At 34.7% G+C, this 24,317-nt stretch overlaps 1 protein-coding gene across 6 annotated transcripts in view; it reads left to right on the top strand.

Moving 5' to 3' along the window:
• The window catches only part of PPP1R12A (protein phosphatase 1 regulatory subunit 12A), a 141,976-nt gene that overhangs the window by 67,814 nt on the left and 49,845 nt on the right, over nt 1-24,317 (top strand). For all 6 annotated transcript variants that reach the window (XM_045844976.1, XM_045844974.1, XM_045844972.1 and 3 more), the window contains exons 4-8: nt 7,301-7,460; nt 11,326-11,470; nt 19,754-19,828; nt 21,103-21,191; nt 21,346-21,503. In XM_045844976.1, coding sequence (XP_045700932.1) covers nt 7,301-7,460; nt 11,326-11,470; nt 19,754-19,828; nt 21,103-21,191; nt 21,346-21,503 — 627 coding nt within the window. The remainder of the gene's footprint in view (nt 1-7,300; nt 7,461-11,325; nt 11,471-19,753; nt 19,829-21,102; nt 21,192-21,345; nt 21,504-24,317) is intronic.

Genomic DNA, 24,317 nt, shown 5'->3' with positions numbered 1-24,317 from the left:
ATATTTTTTAAAAAGAATAGATAAGTTGTCTTAAACTGAAGCTTGGATAAATACACAGAAGAGCTTTTAATGGCTATGTTCTATGCAGGCACTTTGGAGTAATGAGATCTTCAAGACTTGAAACTAGAATATACAAGTAAGGGTATCCAACCTTTTGGCGTCTCTGGGCCACACTGGAAGAAGAGTTGCCTTGGGCCATATATTAAATTACATTGTTACACGTAATCACAAAAAAATCCCATAATGTTTTAAGTATATTTACAATTTGTGTTAGGCTGTATTCACAGCCATCCTGGGCCACATGCAGCCCACAGGCTGCAGGTTGGACACCCCTAAATATGGCATCACAAGCTAGAAAGAAGAGTACCTTATTTGCCATCTTGCCCTGATGAGTGCCCGGATAGGTAGCTAAGAATTTCCTGTAAAACAGTGGTTCAAATAAATCTTTTTATACTGTCTACTACTAGCAATTATTACGAACTAAGAGAGGCATGGAGATGTACTGAAAACTCCTTGCCTTTGGTTTCCTTTTATATAAAGGAAACTATTAGCAGTGCTGATTTTAATTGTAATGATCATTCAGTATTGACTAATGTTCCAGCAAATGTTTTGAGTGCTGGGTATTAAAGGGAGGAAAAAAGAAGGCAATCTTTGTTCCTAAGAACTTCACAGTGACAAATATATTAGCAGAACCTCACAGTACAGTGTGTTATGTGCTAAAATATAGATAGGAAGAGAATACTGTGGGAGAACCAAAAAGGCTATGACTACAATAGGAAAGGTTTCAAAGTGATGACATTTGAGGAGTTTGCTTGGCAGGAAGGGAGGCAGTGGACAGAAGAGGCATGTCAGGCAAGGCTGTTAACATGTACAAAGAAAAAGAATTGGAGACATAGGATATGTGGAGAATTCATTACATTTGTGATGGAAATAGAAAGTCAGGATGGAATTAGTAGGAGTTGGAGGTGAGGCCTTAAAAGGTTGGGCTGGCCCTGGCTGGTGTAGCTCAGTGGATTGAGCATGGGCTGCGAACCAAAGTGTCACAGGTTCGATTCCCAGTCAGGGCACATGCCTGGGTTGCAGGCCATGGCCCCCAGCAACCACACACTGATGTTTCTCTCTCTCTCTCTCTCTCTCTCCCCCTCTCCCCCGCCCTCCCTCCATCTCTTTCTCCCCCCACCTTCCCTCTCTAAAAATAAATAAATAAAATCTTAAAATAAAAAAAATGGTTGGGCTGGAGCTAGGTGATGAAGGACATGTATTTTGTAGGCATCAGACAAAAGTGACAGAGATCTCAGCAGGAAATTAATCCAGCTAAATTGGATTTGGTTTTTGGTAATAAAGTTCATAGCATTTTGGAGGTTGTATTTAAATGGGGGGTTCGTGATGTTATGCCTCCTTTGAATAAGGCTCTTAAATATTAGTCCAGGTGAAAGATGATAAGGGCCATTTAAGATAGGAGAGTAGGGCCATCTTGAGGAATACTAAGGTAAAATTAAAACAGTTTGGTGAAGAGTTGAATATAGAGATGAAGGAAAAAATCATTTGCTTCCTGAAGTTTCTAGTTTAAGAAGTGATGACTGGATGAAATCATATGGGAAAATACGGAACAAAGCCAGAAGAGATTTGGGAAGTACATGAGTTTGTTTTGGAATATATTGAGTTTGTGGTGGCTAAAGCATTTCTAGATGACAGTATCTGGTATACTGTTAGAACTTAAGAAATATCAGGATGGAAAATATAAATCTGGGGGAATAATACATGAGGGTGAATTTGTGGGGAAAGTTAGATGAAATTACCCTGGAACTGAAAAGTGAAGAGCTAATACTAAAAATAATAGCTAACTCTTATTAAATGTTGGTTATATGCCAGGCATTGGAACAAAAGGCTTTATGTGCATTATTTCATTTCATACTCACAGCAATTTAAGAGTTAATACTACTATTATCCCCATTTTACAGATGAGAAATTGAGGCTTAACGATTTGCCCAAGGTCATACGGGTAGGAAGTGGTGCTGTAGTTTAGTCCCAAACAGTGTGATAGATATCTTGAGCCCACACTCTTCATCACTGGATCAGACTGCATTTTATTATTATTATTATTTTTAAGTCCTCATTCAATATGTTTATTTTGATTTTTGAGAAAGAGGAAGTGTGGGGGGGACATCAATATGAGAAACATTGGTTGCCACCCATACGTGCCGCCACCCCCCCACCCCCGCATCAGAGGTCAAACCCACACCTAGGTATGTACCCTAACCCAGGATCAACCCAAGATCTTGGGATGACACTCCAACCAACTAAGCTACCCAGCCAAGGACAGACTGCATTTATTAAGGATTTGTCTTAGAAAACTTAATGATGTTCACTTTTTATATAGTGGAAATACATTTATATAGCATATACCAAAGAAATAAAAAGATTAAGGACATTGCTAATAGATTTTAATAATTTTTTAAAAAGCACCCCATATAAACCTCTGGTAGTGATAAGATTTCTCATTGTTTATCCTGGTATGAAAATTATTTACTATTTTTAAATTATTTAATCATTCTTTTGGCTCTTATTTCTTATTCTAATGCATTTGATCAATAACAAGTTAATGTTTAAATTTCCTTTGAAAGTAGTAATGATTGAACACTAGTTAAACCTATTTCTGGTTTACATTTTAGTGTAATTTTCTTTATTTCACTTGGGACACAAAGCAGTTTTTGTATCTCTTACTGGACCAAATTTCAATTTAATTTAATTTTTTCTTGCCTAAGAGATTTGGCTCCATTTCAACCTAATATTTATTGTTTTTCAATTGTAGTGGCAGATGTTAAATAGTCTAAACACTTTATTATATCCCATTTAGTTTTAGTATCTATTGTTTTCATTGTTCAACCTTGTGATTATAGTAGGTGGATGAAAGACCAGTTAAATGAATTATAAGATTTACTTTCTGTTAATCTTAAAACAAGATTATAAAAGACCATAAAACAAGAAAAGAGAAGCAGAATCATAGACTTTTAGGTCTGATAGTGGCAGTTAACGCCTTGCAGTCCTGAGATAAGCACTTCAAATGCATCAAATAATTTAGTCCTCACAACAACCTAGTGGGGTAAGTACTTTCATTATGCCTATCTCACAAATAAAGAAACTGAATATTAGCATAGATTAAGTATCTTGCCCGAGATAATAAAACAGGTAAGTAGAAGTGGAAGATCAGGGATTGAAACTCAGCAGTCTGGTTTTGGTATCTGTTCTTAACCCACTATACTTATATTTGAGAACTTTTGGCTTTCTCAGGGTCACTAACTAGTTAAAGCACTGGGATCACAAAACATGTATTGTAATATATAGTACAATAAACTATATTATTTTTTTATCTTTTTTAAAATTTTTAATGAACTAAGCAGGGTCTACAACTCTAATCAGTAAACTTTTTTAAAAAAATTTTAAGAATGAGAGAAGAGTTTCTTTTCTAACTGGATTTTCTTAAGAATAAGAAATTTTCCTTTACTTTTTGTTATTGTATTTTTTTCATTATCATTTATTCCCCTTACACCCACCTCCCCTGGCAATTACCACACTGTTGTCCATGTCCGTGAGTCCTTTTTCCTTTTTGCTCCATCCTTCTGTCTCCAACTTCCTCCCCCACCAACTGTCATCCTGCTCCCTCAATATCTATACTTTAATTTTAACATTGAGTTGTTTTGTTTTTATATAATTCATAGAATAGCATGATTTGGAAGCAAAAAGGGGGTAATTGTTTTTTAATTAGATAAACATACCATGAAATGAGATAAATCTAGATGTAAGAAGTAGGTTTTTTTTTTTTTGGCCTTACCTGTGTTGCTTAGATGGTTGGGCATCATTCCACAAAGCAAAAGGTTGCCATTTTGATTCCTGCTCAGGGCACATACCTAGGTTATGGGTTCAGTCCCCAGTCGGAGCGCGTACACAAGGCAGTTGATTGATGTTCCTTTCCCTCTCTTCCACTCCCTTTAAAAATAAATACATATATATATGTACATACATACATACATACATAGAACTTTTTTTTTATTTCAAATTCAGAGGACATTTAGAATAGTAAAAACCAGTGAAACTCAGATGGCAAAGGCAAAAAATGGATACAGATAATAAATATGTTCATGTTTTAAAATGGCATAATAAAAGAAGAGAACAAGAATAAGAACAAGAACAAGAACTTTATTCTTAAAAGAATAAAGCATAAGTAAAAAATCAGCCTGAGAAAAATCATTTAGTGAAAAAGGTTATTCTTAATATATTATAATGCAGCTTTATAAATTTTTTCTGAATAACATTAGAAGGAATCTTAAATAGGATGGGTTGATTATCTTTTGGTTGGAAATTTTTAATATACAAAAGTGCTTTATTATGGAAATGGTAGTAATTTTTTTAATTTCTTGATTTTAGAGAGAGAAATGTCAATTGATTGTTCAACTTATTTTTATATTCATTGGTTGATTCTTGTATGTACCCTGACTGGGAATCAAACCTGTAACCTTGGCATATTGGCACAACACTCTAACCAACTGAGCTTCCCAGCTAGGGCCAGAGTGGTGATAGTTTTAAAATAAAGATTATGATAGGTTTTGTTCATTATACATATATAGTATATATCATTGATTGTTTTTAGGAAGTCTGGGAAAACTTTATTGCACATATCTTTCATATGCAGTAATGAGGTATTACAGTCTTTAGTTTGGAGATGACTTACCTGTACTTGTATAATCTTGGGATTTAAAAAATTTTTAATTATAGTCTACTTTTTAAAAGTTGAGTTTCAATTCAACAGTTTATGTCTTACTAAATGGTAGTTTGTTAATCAGTCAAGGATAGAAATCCAAATAGAGGATAAAGCTTGTACAACACCACACAAGCATGATGCACTTGGGGACCTAGGCAGGGAGATCTAGATGGTTAGAACAATGGGTGATGATACAGGAGAAAGACTAAACACTAAAAAAGCATTTAGACCAAACTATAAGAGGCTTTGTGTGCTATACCAAAGAGCTTGAGTTTCTCTTACAGGAAGTGAGCAACTTACATAGAAAAATCAGACAATTATATATTTTTTAATTTTTTTAAATCCTCATCAAAGGGTACATTTATTGATTTTTAGAGGGAGAGAAGGGGTGGGGGAGAGAAACATCAATTGGTTGCCTCCAACTGGGTGTTGAACCTGCAGTGTTTTGGTGTACAGAACGATACTTCAACCAACTGAACCACCCAGCCAGGGAAATTATATTTTGATACAGAGAAACTTTTGTGACATTGGTGTGTGCAATGAATTGGAAGGGACTGACACTGAATGAGTTCAAAGCCAGTAGTATAAAAAGTGTGAGACATAAGTTATGAACTAAGAATGGTAATAGGGGCCATTAAGAAGATGATCTACTCAAAATCTAGTAATTTAAAGGGATGGATTAAGGATGTTTTCCATGTTGTCGGGTAAATATTGGTACCTAGTATAGTAAATACAAGCAAGAAGTTTGGCTGGGGAAAATTGAGTTAAGGTTTTAGCATTGAGTTGAGGTACCCATGGCATATTATTTTATTATATTAAATTATTTGCCAGTCTTGACCTTTCTTTTGTTCTCCAGACTTCAGATATCCAATTGACTACTTGATATCTTCGATTAGATGTCAATTAAGGCATCTCAGACTTCACATTTTTCGTATGAAAAACTTCTTCAGTTGCCCAGGCTAAAAATCTCTGATTCATCCTTCTTTTTTTCTCCTACTTCCAAACTACCAGCAAGTTCCATTGGTGTTCCTTGGAGAACACAGAATCTAATCTCTTTAATAACTTCATTGCTACCACCATCATCTCTTTCCTGAATTATTGCCATAGCTTTCAAATTAATACTTCAATTTCTATTCCTAACTTTTTAGTTGGTGATCCTTTTAAGTTAGATTGTGTCACCCTGTTCATTGTAAATACCGTTTTTTTGTAATCAAAAGATCATTCCAAGCAGGCTTCTACCTCATAACCTACTACTACTTCCTTCTTCCTAGAATGTCCTCCTATAATATGTATGAATGCTGCTTTATTTCTTGCTGTAAGTGTCACCTTATCAAAGAGACTGTTCTTCATCAACTCACCTCTTTGAAATAACACCTCTTTCTAATTATTCTCTGTCCTTTTACCCTGCTTTATTTTTCTTTACAGATGTACATCTGCAACATATGTTCACTTTATAAAGAACCTGACATATAGTAGACATTCAGTACATACTGGATGGATGGACTGATAAAAAAATCCTGAACATATAGTTGGGTACATGGATAATGATTTATAAGAGATCTTAACTGAGATATGAATGTATTGTGTGCATATGATTATTTTTAACTAATTTGTTTATTCATTGTTTAGTAAACACTTACTTATTGATCCCTTTTACTTTGTATCAGGTTCTCATCCCCACAGTACAGATACAAGATGAAAAATCAGTATCTTTACCTTTAATAAGTTCATATTCTTCTCTAGTAAGACTATATAAATGCCTTGTGGTATGTACTGCTTATTAAATAGCCAGCCAGAGAAGCCATAAGACAACATGAGATCATTCATGAATTTTAGGATTATCTTTTGTATTTTTTTTTTCAGGGTGTTGACCTCTTAGAAGATAAGAACTAGAGTATCCTGTTACTTTTGAATTTGCTCTCACTATCTCAACCTAGCACAGTGCTTAATAAATTCTTTTAAATTAATGAACATCTATATAATTTATTAAATTTTAAAACTAATACTAATGGTATGGACAATATAGTTATGTTGGAAAGTAAAGAGAGTTTGGTAGAAAAGTAATCTGTTTTAAGGTTTGGTAAATTTTAGATGAAGAGAACACCTCCAAGTTGAAGTGTTCAGTGTACATTTGTACCTATACATACATTAGAATTCAGAGACCTGGTCAAAGCAGTAGGTAGAAATTTGAGACTTAATTACATATGATTGATTTTTTAAAAACATTTTTATCAAGAGATAATATACCTAGGGAAACATTCACATTCTTAAGAACAAAAAGAATAATCAGAAAAGGTTTTTTAAAAAAAAGAACCAAAACAATATAGTGAGGTAGAAATTAAATCATCAGTATAGACAGGATAATAAAATATCTATAATCTCATTTTTATTTAACTAGTTTGTTATAAGCAACCCATTTTTCAAAAATTAATTAAACTTTTGATTTTTATTTAAACTTGAAATGTTTTAGATAATTTTATTTTCCAACACTGAAAGAACATTTTCTATAAAGAAAAATAAAAACAATTTTAATTTTATTAGGAGTCGATATAGAAGCAGCTCGAAAGGAAGAAGAACGGATAATGCTAAGAGATGCAAGACAATGGCTAAATAGTGGTCATATAAATGATGTCCGGCATGCAAAGTCTGGAGGTACAGCACTTCATGTTGCAGCTGCCAAAGGCTATACAGAAGTTTTAAAGTAAGTAGTGTTTTTCACAATTGTTTTCCCACTTTGGTTTGTTTCCTTTATTTTGATGTTCCTTTTGTCAAGGTACTTGCAAACATTTCAAAACAGCTTAAAAAATTCTATTTAATGTTCATTTACAGAAAGAAAAACTACCTTGAATGTTTATTATTGATTTGTTTCTCAAGTTCTTTCACTTAAATTTTTATTACTTTACTGTTGTGTTCTTTAGTTGCAGTTTTCCAATAAGTTAATAAATGTCAGACAACCATTATGTGTTACCTTCTGGGCTAATAAATTATCACAGAGTCATTTTGAGGTTCCCAGATTGGTGAACTCCGGTTTCTGAGACTAAGAACAATGTCATATATTAACATATTTCTGTTTATGTATTTTGAGAGCTTAAGTCTCAGAATTCTGAGAGTTTGGTTTATATTGAATATTTATTTAAATATAATTTATCTAAAATACAGTATCTTTTTACTACGTGAACACCAGCCCTCAAATGCTATTACGTTAGCATAAGAGCAAATATCAAGCTGTAAGCAGCTTAGACTGTATGTTATACATTTCCTTGAAACAAAGCTTCTTTATGTCACAATAATTTTTTTATCCTACGCAGTGCAAAGGTGTTGGCAGCTATGTGAAAAAATCAGTGCGTAACTTTTGTTATGTGTATATGAAAGGAAGTAAGACTGGTCCTAGCAAAAATCTACTGTACCCTTTGTATTGCTTTTGTTCCTTTTGGGTTTGTAATGTCATATTCTTCCTATTCCCTTCCTCAGTAAAAACAGTGAAGCAGTTTAAGTATATCAGTAATTCCCAAATTTCCTGCTTTTTTCAATCCCTACACCAATAACTTAAACCTTCTCTTAGAGTAGTATAATTAACTTCTAATTAGTTTCCTTGTCCCCTATCTGTTTCTTCTGTAATTCAGAACTTTTCAAACTTCAACTTGGTGAGTTGCCAACAGCATTTTTTAAAGAAAGAATTAGAAATATCAGAGTATTGCATATGGTAAAGGTAAATATGATGTTAAAACTCTTTTTTTCTATAAACACATATGAGTACTGGATTACACTGTAAAATAGATTCTAGACTGCTTGCAAAGTGTCTTTGTAATTAGATTATCCAGGCTCTTAAAAATCCTTCATTGAGATTCTCAGTGGGGATCAGTATGTATATTAAACTTCTTAACTTAGCACAAAGACCATTTGTCATCTGACCACTGGCTTCTCTTTTAAACTAAGCTGCTATCATTGCTCCTTAGGCATGCATTGTCTATCTATATATACTTGAAGTTCTGTCATGGTGTCTTTTTTCTTATTATAAGGTCTTTTTTTATTGTTGTTCCAGTACAGTTGTCTCCATTTTTGCCCCACCCATCCCTACCTCCTACCCTCCAACCTACCCCTTTTGGCAAGGTCTTAATGCCTACTCTTGTTTTCTGTCAGGATATCTGTGAATGATCACCATCTCTCCAAGTTGGAGGCACATTTCTTTCTATCCTTTGACTTGGTTCAGGGCTTTTAAGCCTATGAAAAATAAAATGCTCAACTTCATAATAAGTGCACATAAACCTATAATGAGCTATCATTTTTCATCTGTCTTATTAACAAAGATTAAAATGTTTGACATCCTGTGTTGACATGGTTGTAGAAAAAGGACTCTTACATATTTCTCTACATGGTAGAAAAACAAATGACAGTTGAACAAATTCTGTCAAAGTAACAGTTATTCTTTGGCTTAACAGTTCTACCTCTGGGAACTTTTAACAGATATTCTCACTCACATAGGAAGTAAGGTATGTGCTAGCAGCATTGTTTGTTACATTAGGAGAATGGTAGAATAAATTATGATGCATCCTTTCACTTGAATATTCTGTAGCAATCAAACACTACAATATATGTATATGGAAAGAGCACTAGGACGCATTGTTAAGTGTCAAAACCAAATAGAAATATGCATAATTTGTGTTTGTTTAAAATCTTTTAATTGTATTTTCTTTATAAATACATGAGAATTCTCAAAGGATTCAGCCAAAATTAGTAGCTTGGTTGTCTATAAGGAGGGGAAACTGGTTTTGAACCTTATGAATATGTTATGTATGGAAATACATAAATAAAAATGTATGTGAAATGAGAAATAAATAGAGGGTACCTTTTTCAAATGTATTCTCCTTGCTTGCCCCTTCCCCGCCAAACAAACAAACCCCTTTCCATTGATTTTGGTGCTTTTCAGTTCTGTATTCCCATTTCGTCTCTATCACAAAACCTGTCTGTGAGGGTTCATTGTTGTTTTACTTGACTTTTGTCCTTCTTTATAAGATCTTTGAATATAATAAGTACTGTCTCATATTTGTTGTATGACCTGGCATATACAGAGAACCATGTTTGAGGGGGTGGAATGGGGGCTAATATATCTACTTTCCTGACTCTTTCCTCTCCATACAGGCTCCCAGGTACTTAACTTTTATGTTGTTCAGGATATTTGATACTAATTTAGTTTATATTCTCTAATAAGAGATATTGTTTATTATCTTATATCCCAGTATTATTTCTGTCTCTGTTAATGGACATATTTTTATTTAAATCTCTGGATTTGTACATGTTAGTCTGCTCTTTACAAGATTGTTGACTCTTAAAAGTTGGTTTATAGGCAGGTAACAGGCAGTGGTATGAGAATCATATAAGGGACTTATTAAAAATGTAGATTTACAGAGCCCATCTCCTAATAGGCTGCTTAATCCAGTCGATCTGGGATGGAGCTGGGGGATTTTTTTTTTTTTTTTTAAACACTCTTCAGATAGTTCTGCTGTGGAGCCAGAATTGAAAACAGCTGCTTTAGATATTGTTAGGAAATAGGGAATCAGTTCTTAAAACACAAATAACTGAAGGGTTATGTATTAGCTATCACTGCCACCTTCTGTAGGTAAAAAGAAGCCCTTCTCAAGCTCAACATCTTGGAAAGTAAGGTAAAGGTCACCAGATTTCATGAGTTGTAAAGTATTTAGTGTTTGGCCTGTGTGTGTGGGGCTGTGCTATGTGCAATTCATAGACACATTCTTTGCTCTCTGTGAGCTTAATTTCTAGATAAAATAAAGGTTGGTGTCAGTATACAGTTAGAAGGGCATACTAACATAATTTGTGCAACTCTTTGCTTTGTATTAAAATGTATTTCTGTTTTCTAGCTTTGTTGATGATTGGAATATCTGCTTTCTACTGCTACAGAAAAGTAGACTCTATCCCTTGGAATATTTGTTTTGCTTTGTTTTGTTCCTAACAGTCAGATTGTGATTTTCCTATGGAAATTTCCCATGGTAGGTTGTAAAGGAACATTTGAGGAACTGGTTTGTGAAAGCTTTCACAAATGTAAAAGCAACAGAAACACTACAAATGTAAAGCAACAGAAACACTATAAAGTATGCTTGTTTGATATAGGTATATTTTTAGAATACATTTAGCCTGAAATGATTTATCATATGGGCACCTAAAGACTTCCTTATAAGAAATCAATTTAACATACAAATTGATCCAGTAATTTTTGATCTCACAATGAAAAATTATAGATTCCTATGAAAATTTTAATTATAGGTCATATTAACAAGACTGACTTAGTGTCACACCAAACCATAAGACTTATAGTCATTAGGAATTAATTAAAGCTGAATGCATTATTATAGCAGTAATTGAAGATGCTCTTTGCCAATGTTTTCTGAGAATTACTTTCTTTTGCTCTCTTTCATTGATGGGGGGAGGTTTGAACTATGAAAAGAGAAATATATTGCAAATTTTTGTTAACTCGCATGGTATAAAGCTATTGATTATATTTGTTCATTTCTAGTTGTTAATGTTTATTTATCTAACTATAATTTCTTTAGACTTTTAATACAGGCAGGCTATGATGTTAATATTAAAGATTATGATGGCTGGACACCTCTTCATGCTGCAGCTCACTGGGGTAAAGAAGAAGCATGTCGAATATTAGTGGACAATTTGTGTGATATGGAGATGGTCAACAAAGTGGTAAGTCCTTTTAAACATATTTTAAAGATTATAACTTTTAGAAATACAATTTTGGTCTTAAAATATTAAAAGAATATAAATTATATGATTAAAGTTTTACTATGTAAAACAATTTCTGTCAGTGTATTATTTTTATTATTAATTAATTCCTCTAAGTCTTTTTCAGCTACCTGTGAGGTGGTTTTGGCCTCTATTCAGCATAGAAAGAATTACTACTCCTTCAGTAATCATTATTAACATACATATAGAGTAGATTGGGTATTTCAGTTGATATTACAACATATTTTTAAGAATTAGTAACAAGAATATTTTACATCTGTATATGAATGGTTTCTTCCTTCATTATGAGTTGGAATACACATAGAAGTGTTTTTCTAATTTTGTTACCTGATAGTCCTCTCAGCTTGCTTATAGTAACTTTTTAAAAAATATATTTTATTGATGATGCTGTTACAGTTGTCCCACTTTTCCCCCTTGATTCCCCTCCGCCCTGGATACCCCTCCCACCCGCATTCCCCCTCCCCCTTAATTCATGTCCATGGGTCATACATATAAGTTCTTTGCCTTCTACATTTCCTATACTGTGCTTAACCTCCCCCTATCTATTTTGTACCTGCCATTTATGCTTTTTATTCCCTGTACCTTTACCCCCATTTTTTCCTCTCCTCCCTCTGCTCATAACCCTCCATATGATCTCCATTCTGTGATTCTGTTCCTGTTCTAGCTGTTTGCTTAGTTTGTTTTCATTTATGGGTTTTTGTTTTGTTTCGTTTTTTTTTAGGTTCAGTTCATAGTTGTGAGTTTGTTGTCATTTTACTGTTCATAGTTTTGACCTTCTTTTTCTTGGATAAGTCCCTTTAACATTTCATATAATAAGGGCTTGGTGATGATGAACTCCTTTAACTTGACCTTGTCTAAGAAGCACTTTATCTGCTTTTCCATTCTAAATGAAAGCTTTGTTTTATTTGAGTCATCTTGGATGTTCAAGATGCAAATGAAAGCTTTGCTTTATTTGAGTCATCTTGGATGTTCAAGATGTAGGTTCTTGCCTTTCATGACTTTGAATACTTCTTTCCAGCCCCTTCTTGCCTGCAAGGTTTCTTTTGAGAACTCAGCTGGTGGTCTTATGGGCACTCTTTTGTAGGTAACTTTCTCCTTTTCTCTTGCTGCTTTTAAGATTCTCTCCTTATCTTTAACCTTGGTTAATGTAATTATGTGCTTTGGTGTGTGCTTCCTTGTATCCAATGTGTTTAGGACTCTCTGAGCTTCCTGGACTCCCTGGAAGTCTATTTCCTTTGCCTGATTGGGGAAGTTCTCCTTCATTATGTTTTCAGATAAGTTTTCAATTTCTTGTTCTTCCTCTTCTCTTTCTGTCACCTATGATTCGGATATTGGAACGTTTAAAGTTGTCCTGGAGGTTCCTAAGCCTCTCCTCATTTTTTTGAATTCTCGTTGCTTCATTCTGTTCTGGTTGAATGCTTATTCCTTCCTTCTGTTCCAAATCATTGATTTGAGCCCCGGTTTCCTTCTCTTCACTGTTGGTTCCCTGTATATTCTTATTATTTCACTTTTCCTATCCTTCACTTTTTCCTCTATTTTGTGACCATACTCATAAACATTATTTCTGTGAGCATCCTGATTACCAGTGTTTTGAACTCTGCATGTGATAGGTTGGCTATCTCTTCATCACTTAGTTTTCTATTTTTTTTGAGCTTTGATCTGTTCTTCCATTTGGGCCTTTTTTTGTTTGTTTGTTTCAGTGTGCCTGTTACATAGTAAGGGGTGGAGCCTTAGGTATTTGCCAGGGCAGGGCAGGGCAGGGCAGGGCAGGGCAACCCACCTCACTGCATTGTGGTGCAGTATGTTGGGGGCGGGTACCAGAGAGAACAGTGCTACCTGCTTGGCTCTCAGCTAGCTTTCAGTCACTTCCCCCACTACCCACAAGCAAATTGAGTCCTTCTGGTGCTTATTCCCGGGAGGGTGGGCTTGTGTACATTCTAGGACCCTGTGGGTCTCTCCAACGAACTGTCCTGTGAGGCTGGGAGTTTCCCCCACTGCCTCAACCCCCACAGGTTTTTTCATTGAGATTTTGAGGCTTTATTTCCCTGGGCTGGAACCCTAGGTTGTGCAGTCTGTCTCGCTCCCCAATTGTTCCTCCTGGTTTATCCACACACAAATGTGGGACCACCCGCTCCACAAGTTGCCACCTTGCCTGCCCCAGTCCTCCAGCCGCTGCCTTGTTTCGAGTCCTCTCCACCCCAGCTGCCCGTCTCTGCCACTCCACCTAGTCTGCATGAATGTTTCTTCTTGAACTCCTTGGTCGTTGGACTTCATACAGTTTGATTTTCTGTCAGTTCTGGTTGTTTTTGTTTTTAAATGTGTTGTCCTTCTTTTGGTTGTGCGAGGAGGCACAGTTTGTCTATGTACACCTCCATCTTGGCTGGAAGTCTAGAGTAGGTTTTTAAGTGACATGGGTAGTCACTTAAACAGCTGGGGATTTCATATCAAGTTAAAATGGTAAAAACCATAAGGTCATTGCCAGATTGATGCAACATCTAGTCTCGTAGTTTTGCAGTTGAGAAAAGTTTAGTGAGGTAAGTGATTTACCTTAATATTACCCAGTTAGGTAGGTGGAGGAAACAAATGTCATATACGTGCTTTTTGCAAAATCATGAATATATTCAAGTTATCGGATTCCTTATTAGATTTTTCACCTCTGCTCCCATTCAGGTGCCATCAGTCAGCTACCAGTGTCACCAATACTCTTACTCGTTCCCTCCCACTCTATGTCCATAGATGAAAAGGATCATTTACCAGCAGTTGCTGAGCTCTAAACATGTTTCTTCTAGTGAGCTTAATTATTCTTGACTTCCATTGGATATCCTTTATATATTTTACTTCATAGGGTAATGTAGTAAATTACTTAACATAGGATCTTGAAGTGGTCTCATCTTTATTCAAATGGAGACATCTAATTGTTTTATGTCCGTTAAGTATGGATGCTGGTGCTGGTTATTCTAGTAACTGCAATTTCTAATTGGGATCTGCAAAGGGAAGAGATGCACCACATACCTAAGATTTTCTTTCCCACAGGTGTTTGGAGGTTGAGGGTAGTAATGTATGTCCTAGTTGCTGGTATAAAGAGATAAAGAAGCCCCTGAACTTCTCTGGGTTTTTTTGTTGTTGTTTTTTGGTTTTGTTTTTTGTTTTTTTTTTTCAGTATTTCATAATACATATTTATAAATGTATTTTAAGAAATGTACAGGCAAGAAAATCATAGGAAATGGTAAAAATTTTCAGGCAAGTCAAGATAAAAAATGTTTGAGGTGATCCATCTGTAAGTATAGGGTTACCCTTATAAATAATTGTCTTCAATCTAAATTTATATCAAAACTTCTGATAACTTATCTTTTAAGTTTTCTGTTTTGTAATCAGCATTAGAAGACAGATAAATATTGATACTATTTAATTTTAAGTTAAAGGCCACCTAATTTTAGCTTGGCAATTCATATTCCTCTCCTTTGTAGAAATTCCCCCTAGCTGCTGGGATTTTTCTGAACAAATTAGTGAATGAATTATCTGTGTACCTTCTGATCTCTGTTCTGCATTCCTGTCTCCCAAATTATACCCCTGCAGGCCACTTGCCCACTGACATGGGCAGTGCTGATAGACTGGTTCATTCAGTGATAGTAGCCTCCAGATAAGGGCCAGAAAAAGAAACTTATTTACTTGAACTGGCTTTCAAAAAAGACTATATCACTTCCTACTATGTTGTATCACTTCCTAAATATGTTGTTTTGCTAGTGAAACATACACAATATATAGAATGTATGAGAAAACTTCTTTTATCTTGCACCTGTTCTATCATTGTCCAACTCCTATGTTATACAATTCATAATTATATTCTAGGAAAAAATGACATATAAAATCATTTTGCTTTATCTTCTCTCTTTCTATGTTACTATATTAACAGTTCCTTGGGTCCTATCTGTCTATCTACCTACCTACATACCTATCTATCTATTTATTTATTTATTTTGGATGCATGCACCTAATTTATTTTCTTTTAATTTTTAAAATTTTTTTTATTGTTTAATTACAGTTGTCCCCATTTTCCCCCATTACTCTCCCCTGCCCTCCTCATTTTATCACTTTAGTGCATCTTTATATGATCTTCAAAGGATTATGCCTCATAATTTTTTAGAAATTTTTGGTTTTCAACTTGTTTTAGGACAGTGCTATACTTTTATTTTTTTTAGATTTTAATTTATTCATTTTTAGAGAGGGGGGAAGGGAAGGAGAAAGAGAGGGAGAGAAACATCAACGTGTGGCTGCCTCTTGAGTGCCCCCCACTAGAGATCCAGCCTGCAACCCAGGCATGTGCCTCAACTGGGAATCCAGCTGGTGACCCTTTGGTTCACAGGGTGGTGCTCAGTCCGCTGAGCCACACCAGCCAGGGCTCAGTGCTATCCTTTTAACAACTGTATAAAGTATCTGAGTTTTGCAGATTCAGGAACATGATCAGAAAGTCAAGTGATTTTCATAAAGCCTTGATAATTGTTTCCATTTAGTCTGCTAAGTTCTTCTGCAGCTCTCCTTAGTTTTTGCATTCTCATATGTTTTATTTTTCCTGATACTAACTCATAAGTTGTGAAAGTGTGATTTTTAAATTTTTATCAATATCAGTTTTCTTTTAAAGTATCAAAATTTTCAAGACACCTTTTAATAGCAAGGGACTACATAGTATACATAGGATTGCAAAGGCTCTTATGACATAAACATACCCAAATACAACTTTATTTTAGAATTATATTTCTAAATGGAAGACATTTTTATTAGACTTTTGATGTGGACCCCAGCTTGTGGGGTCTGCGCCATTATGGATGAAAATGAGACATTCACACAGATTACCGAATCCAGTGGAGGAAAAGGGATGGCATGGCTTTTCTCTCAAGGGTAGCAAAAGCCTTGGCCCTCGCTCCAATGAGCTTTTATTATCTTACTGGGCACATTACAAGAAGGTCCTCATTAACTATGCACAGGCTCACTTTAGGTGATTACCTTATACAGAAAACAAAGGAGAGGATACTGGTAATCACATCACAGAAGTGGGATATTTGCAAATGAAAAGGCAAAAGTAGTTGGAAGGTTACACTCATCCTTGGAAGGTTTAGCATGGTTTTTAGGAAGTTACTTTGCAGTAAATGTCCTCAATTCAGGGTGAGGGAGTTTTAGCAAAAAGCAAGACTTATAGAGGCCTAGGTACATTGCAGGCCTGATTCCCCATGGGAAAACCTATCTGTGGGCGTGGGTGCTGTGCATCTCCCAGTGGGAGCTGGGCCCATGCCACTCAGAGAGGCCTCCCACAGACTTTTAATTTTATAGTTTTGCCTCTGCAACTTAGGCTGTCTCTCTTTTCATTGGCTGTATTTTAAAGTAACATGTCATACTTCATCTCAGTCAAAGTAAGTTAGTCTTAATTGTATAAGCCTGCCTATATAAATTTATGTTGTCATTTAGTACTTTCTTAAGTATTTGTAAATTGAATTTTTTTTGCTAAATGTATTAAAATATCAGAAATGTAGTTAAGATACTTTCAAAGTTTAGGTAAATCCTTTACTAATAAAAACATAATTTGGGGAAATATATGATACAGAAAATGCAATAAGTCATATCCTACAAAGCTTGGAAATTTTTCTATATGAAAGTGGGGAAAATGTTCTCAAGTTACATACAGTATTTAGAGATTTTAGCCCCATGTCTTTATTTGCAAACTCTAAAGCACATTTGTTGTCATTTTAACTTATAAATTATGTGGTACAGATTTTAAATAGAAAGGTTTTTATTTTATTTTGCTTAGCTAATTAAAAGAACTGTTTTACTAGAAAGTACCTAAATAGTAGCTTTTTTAAAATATTAACTAAGGTGCCTTTGTAGTTGGAATTGTCTCTAAATGCAGTATTACAATCATTAGGAGACAATTTTTTTGGCTTCACAGCTGTCATTTTAAAGGTTCAAGTAAATAACAAAATTGCTGCTGTTACTCTGTCTGGGCCTTTTCTTATTTTCTGTAAAAACAATGAAGCAAAAGACACATAGATTCTATTCCCATTCTCCCTTTTATTACCTGCATGACCTTGGGCAAATACCATATACTCAGATCCTAGGTTTCCTCATCTGCACAATGGGAATCATAATAATGGTTGTCCTGACTACTACTTCACTGGTTGTAAAGATGAAGAGAGATCATACCTGCAAAAGCAGTTCAGTTAGAATAAGTGAGGAAGGAACTGTGCATTTAAACAATGGCACTAGGATTACTCTAGTAATTTACAGGTGTTTTGAACTGAGTTTTGAAGCAGTAATTTTTTTAGGATAGTTTTTATTTTTCTTGTACCTCAGCATTGTGCCCTTCTCAGTAGTTTCCTGGTTGCTTTAAGTGACTGTTTATATACCCTACTTCATTAATACCCCACTAATAAAGCATAGTAACCTTATAGTAGTTACATTTGGCTAGCTTCATAACTGTCCTATCAATTGTTTAAAAAGCATGGTTAAGTTAACAGGCGTGCTTGTAAATAATGCTGCAGTGAACATAGGAGTACTTATGTTCTTTCAAATTAGTGTTTTGGGTTCCTTCAGATATATTCCCAGAAGAGGGATCACTGGGTCAAAAGGCAGATCCATTTTTAATTTTTTGAGGTATCTCCATACTGCTCTCCACAGTGGCTGCACCAATCTGCATTCCTGCCACTAGTGCAAAAGGGCTCCCCTTTCTTCTTATCCTCCTCACTAGTACTTGTTTGTTGATTTATTGGTGATGGCCATTCTGACAGGTGTGAGATATCTTATTGTGGTTTTAATTTGCATATCTCTGATGATTAATTGAGCATCTTATCCCTATGTCTATTGGCCATGTGTATGTCCTGTTTGGAAAAGTGTCTATTCAGGTCCTTTGCCCAGTTTTTAATTGGGTTGTTTGTTTATTTGTTTTGGTTTGGTTTGAGTTCTGTCAGTTCTTTATAAATTTTAGATATCAACCCCTTATCAGATGTATTGGCAAATATGTTCTCCTATTCTGTGGGTTGTCTTTTTTATTTCATTGATGTTTTCCTTTGCTGTGCAAAAACTTTATAGTTTGATGTAGTCCCATTTGTTTATTTTTTTTCTTTTGTTTCCCTTGCCTGGGGAGGTATATCTGATGAAATATTGCTCTGAGCAATGTCCTAGATTTTGTTGCCTATGTTTTCTTCTAGGATTTTTGTGGTTTTGAGTCTAATATTTAAGTCAGCAGCTATTTTAAATATTCTTTTCCACGCAGAATAATAATAAACAGGTGTTCATCTGGATTAATTTTTGAAACTAAGCCATACCTGTGGCAGACTGAACTTTAAGCATTTTAGATATTTTTTTAATTTTATTACTCTAAGAATTTAGTTAATTTTTATAGAGGTATCAAAAAGTAATAAGGCCTCCAAAGGTTAAACATGAAGTTACCACATAACCCAATAATTTCACTTACAAGCTATACTCACAAAAAGATGAAAACGGATGTCCAAACAAAAACTTACAAAGGTTCATGGCAGTATTATTCATTATATATACCAAAAAGCAGAAAGGAAAAACAAATGTTCATCAACTCATAAATAGATTAGCAAATGTGGTGTGTCATGCAATAGAATATGATTCGGCAATAAAAAGGAATGAAGTAATGATACATGGTACAACACAGATGAACCGTGAAAGTATTATGCAAAGTGAGAAAAGCTAGTCACGAAGGATCACGTATTGTATGATTCCATTTATATATATGAGATGCCCAGAATAGGCAAATCCATAGTAACAGAAAATAGATTTGTGGTTGCCTTGGTCTAGGCGGGGATTGGTAAGTGGGGAGATGAATGCTAATAGATATGTTTTGTGTGTGTGTGTGTGTGTGTGTGTGTGTGTGTGTGATCAAAATATTCTAAAGCTGTTTATATTGATAGTTCTAAAACTTTGTGAATATACTTTAAAAATATTGAATTGTGTACTTTAAATGGGTGATTTGTATGGTATATGAATTTTATCTAAATAAAGTTTTTACCAAAAAAGTAGGAAAGGTCTATCAACTGCTTCTCTCTCACAGTGATTTCTCATACATATCATTCAAGTTATGTGTACTATGTTTTCTAACATAAAAATGTTATCTAACTTTTTTCTAATTAATCATACAGAATCACCAAAGGCATTTTGTAATTTATTGAGTTTTTACTATCACCATCCCCCTTGTCTCTTACCTAGGGCCAGACAGCCTTTGATGTAGCAGATGAAGACATTTTGGGATATTTAGAAGAGTTGCAAAAGAAACAAAATCTGGTATGTTTGATGACTGTCTAAAAATTATCTTAAATTAGTGAATTCTCTTAGTAGCTTTGAGTTTCAGACAGGTAAAAAATATTCTTGAGATGTTTTGTACTTTCTGACCATAAAACTAATATGACAGTGAAAGAGAATAAAGGAGTAGTGGCGGTATATTGCTTATCCCCTGTATATTGCTTATCCCCATTTTTAAAAATATTTTATTTATTTTTAGAAAGAGGGGAAGAGAGGGAGAAAAACATCAATATGTGGTTGCCTCTTGCACACCCCCAACTGGAGACCTGGCCTACAACCCAGGCATATCCCCTGATTGGGAATTGAATCAGTGACCCTTAGGTTCACAAGCTGGCACTCAATCCCCTGAGCTACACCAGCCAGGGCTTATCCCCATTTTTTTAACCTCCCTCACAAAATGAATACTTCTGTAATGTACATGTCCTGACGAATAACATGTTCTTTTAAGTTTATAAAAATGTTTACTTAGGCCCTGATGGGTGTGACTCAGTTAGTTGGGTGTCATCCTACAAACCTAAAGGTTGCAGTTTCAGTTCCCGGTCAGGGCAGATGCGTGAGTTGCAGGTTTGGTCCCCAGTCAGGCCACGTACAAGAGACAGCCTGTTGATGTTTCTCTCTCTCTCTTTCACCCTTCCTTCCCCACTCTCCAGAATCAGTAAAAGAAAGTTTTCTTAGAAGGTAAAGGCTATAAAATCTCAGATTCCTCAAATAGCAGGCCCTGAACAAGCAAGAGGTGATGTAGCTAGGAAACAGATTTTGAAGTAAAATGTCATCAGACCTTCTAAGTTGTGGTTAGACCCTGAGTTTGTTTGTTTGTTTGTTTGTTTGTTTTTTAAGATTTTATTTATTTTTAGAGAGGGGGAGAGAGGGAGGGAGGGAGGGAGAGAAACATCAGTGTGCGGTTGCTGGGGGCCATGGCCTGCAACCCAGGCATGTGCCCTGACTGGGAATCGAACCTGCGATGCCTGGTTCGCAGCCCATGCTCAATCCACTGAGCTACACCAGCCAGGGCTGACCCTGAGTTTTTAGTGAACAAAAGTTGAGAGGGATCTAAAAGAATCCAACTTAGTCCTTCATGGAGTTTTTTAACTGTCTTAACTTTTTTATCTTTTACCCAAGCACCTTTCTTTTCATGTACAACTTAAATATTTTCTTTGTTTTATTTTGTTCAGTGTTTGTTATTTTAAATTTTGTATTTTACTAATTAATATTATTTTAATAGTATTCTTATTTTCCCTTCCATAACTTTTATAAAGCTCCATAGTGAAAAACGGGAGAAGAAGTCTCCACTAATTGAATCAACAGCCAATATGGACAATAATCAGTCACAGAAGACCTTTAAAAAGTAAGTAAAATATTAAAGTAGGTTTTATTATTGCTGTGAATGAGTTGGCATGATGGCCACAGTCATAATTGTTATATGTTGTAGATCTGGAAGAAATTAATGTATTTTGACCTTTTGTGTTTATAATCTTTTGTAAACTATTTTCCTTTCACAGCAAAGAGACATTAATTATTGAGCCAGAGAAAAATGCATCCCGTATTGAATCTCTGGAACAAGAAAAGGTTGATGAAGAAGAAGAAGGAAAGAAAGATGAATCTAGCTGCTCTAGTGAAGAAGATGAGGAAGATGACTCAGAATCAGAAGCTGAAACAGGTAAAATTTGAAAGATAAAAGGATTTTCAGTGATTTTTGGTTCAGTGTAAAGTTAGATGAGATCAGGCTTTAATTTTGAACTTTCCAGGCAGTGTAGGTGTGATTTTATTGTTCTCTAATTAATTAAAGGCTCTTGTTCACCTCTCTCTCTTTTTTTTTTTTTTTACCTGATCTCTTTAGTAAGTTTGAAGGTAAAGAGACTTGCAAGTCTCTCACAGCATGGTGTAGATAGGATGTAAATGGGTTTTGCAGCTATTCAAGAATTTCCCTACTATTTTCTGAGGCCCCAAAGTCTAGAACTAAGTCCCAGCAGCATCCCAAATACTGTATTCTTTAGACTGTAAGACACACTAAATTTCCCCCCAAATTTGGGAGGAATAATGGTTGATAATGCTGCTGTTGAGTTCTGTTTACATTTACATTGGTGAAATATTATGTTATGCTATTAAATATTTTACCGCATTTTTTGTTTCAAAATTTTTTCACCTATTTTCCTCCTCTAAAACCTAAGTGTGTCTTATGTTCCGAAAATACAGGTTATGCCCACTAGAAACAACAGTAACAATTTTGCATCATTTTCTTTTTACTCAGCAAAATATTTCATATCAGAAAATTTGAGAAGCTAAAGTTTGCCAAATAAATATTGAGGAACATACTGATAACTTTTGTTAACCATTAAAAGCAAGATGTTGCTAAGATACAGGTTAGCTTTGTTGCCAGGAGATGTGTTTGGAATTTATTTTTTTCGAAGCTTGCTACTCATATAAGTAAATTACTTTTCAGTAATACTCAGTTTTTTTATACATACATATATATGTGCATATATATAAATACCTAAATTCTAGTTACTTGGGGCTTTAATTTATTTATTGGTGTCACATTACTAGTCAGGTGATTCAGTATATCTTTCACCTTGGTGACAATAATATGGGTAAAATTGGAAACTAAAGCAACAGGTAGTCACTGGGTATATAATTTATTTCTATAATGTGCTAAGTAAAATATTTTTAATTATAAAAGTAAATTATATGAGAATACAATATTTAAGGGCAACAGACTGATTCATGCATGTAATTGTAGATGTAGGTAATTTGTTTAATTTCCGATTTCTCTGTAAAATCAGGGCAATAATACCTGCTCTACATTGGTACTATACAGCAATCGTTTGCTTTATAATATGTTAGCTTTCATATAATAATTATATAAAATTTTATATTAATGATTTAAATATCAATATACATGCTTACCTAACGTCACTTTAGTTAAATTTGTGCTGTTTTCCATGTTTGAGTTGAAATGATATTATGAAATTTAAATTGTCTCAGATACTTTTGCAAGTATTTAAAATTATGTCTTTGTAGTTAATCTTGTATGGCATGCCTTGGCCTCCAATCAGTAGTAAAAATACATAATTATGAATTAAACTACATGCACATGTGTACAAGAAAGCCAAGACTAGCACGCAGATGTCCTAATGCGTATGTGTCAAGTCTTTTACTACTTATGTGTTATAGTTCAAGAACTGGAAATCCAGGCATCTCACAGAGATTTCTGAGATACTGTTCTCTAATTCTTTTTAGCCCTTTCTATACAATTCACTGTTCAATGGTAGGCACTGGGGAGCTATTTAAAACAAAAGACTTCACATTTAGGCCTGTCTTGCCACTGACTAGCAATTTTTCTGACTTCTTTTGGTTGAAATTTCCTTCCTTGTAAAATGAAAAGAATTGGACTAGATGATCTGGATAGTTCTCTAAACTCTTTTATTCTATAAGTACAAATAGAACTAGATACCATCAAATTGTATTGTATTAGTTCCCTGTCTGGGACTTAGGCATACTAACCACTTTCTGCTTAGTTTCTCACTGAGCTAACTTTAAATGTTCCTCTGAAGCATTGTACTATGATAATTTTGTTCTTCCTGTTGCTAATAGTCATTTGTGCCAGGAAAATTTGACTCTCTCTCAAGAATTAATCCGTGTAAATGCTGTGGGGTTTCTTCTCTCTCACTCTTTTAATATCAACAAGGCTTTATCATACTTTATTTGGCAAGCTTAAGAAGGCAGCCATTTCCCTCTAGAGCTACAGCTTGATTTGATGGTTTCTAAACTGTTCTTTTTCTATTTTTTGTGTAGCTATTTCCTTGGGAAACGCTTTGACATAAAATAACTATTTTACTGAACTTTCTTTCATAAATTATTTTTACTAGACTAGTTTTTGTTTTATCAAACCTGTTTTTAAGCAGTGTTCTTTTCATAAATCAGATGAAAATAGGAACTTAACCAAAAGCATAATTTCCTTTCAAAAAAATTTTAAATTTGAGAGGTTAGTTGAGGGAATGAGAACATGAGGCATGTTTTTGCTTTTAGGTTTTTTTGCTCCAGAACTTGGAAATTTTTCATTCTTCATTAAAATCAAGTGGATAGAAGGGCTTCGGCAATATTAATAATGTTTACTTAAGTTGGATAGTGGACACCTGGTGTTTGTTTCATTATTATTCTTAAACCAAATGTGAATGTTTACTTACATACATACATATACATTTTTGGTGTGTAGATTTCACTGATATAAAACAATTTTTTAAAGATTTTATTTATTGTTTGGAGAGGGGAAGAGAGGAAGAAAGGGAGAGAGACATCAGTGTGTTGTTCCCTCTTGCACGCTGCCCCCTACTGAGGTCCTGGCCCACACCTAGGCATGTGCCCTAGATGGGGAAGCAAACCAGCAACTCTTTCGTTCTTAGACCCGCACTCAATCCACTGAGCCACACCAGCAAGGTCTAAAACAAATTTTTAAACCTTAAGAAAATAGGGA

The sequence above is a fragment of the Phyllostomus hastatus genome, unplaced genomic scaffold (genome assembly GCF_019186645.2).
Source record: "Phyllostomus hastatus isolate PE091 unplaced genomic scaffold, TTU_PhHast_1.1 phas_contig_432, whole genome shotgun sequence".
In the NCBI taxonomy this organism is placed as follows: Eukaryota; Metazoa; Chordata; class Mammalia; order Chiroptera; family Phyllostomidae; genus Phyllostomus; species Phyllostomus hastatus.
Note: the sequence above shows the minus strand (reverse complement) of the source record. Positions and strands in the feature narration are given on the sequence as shown.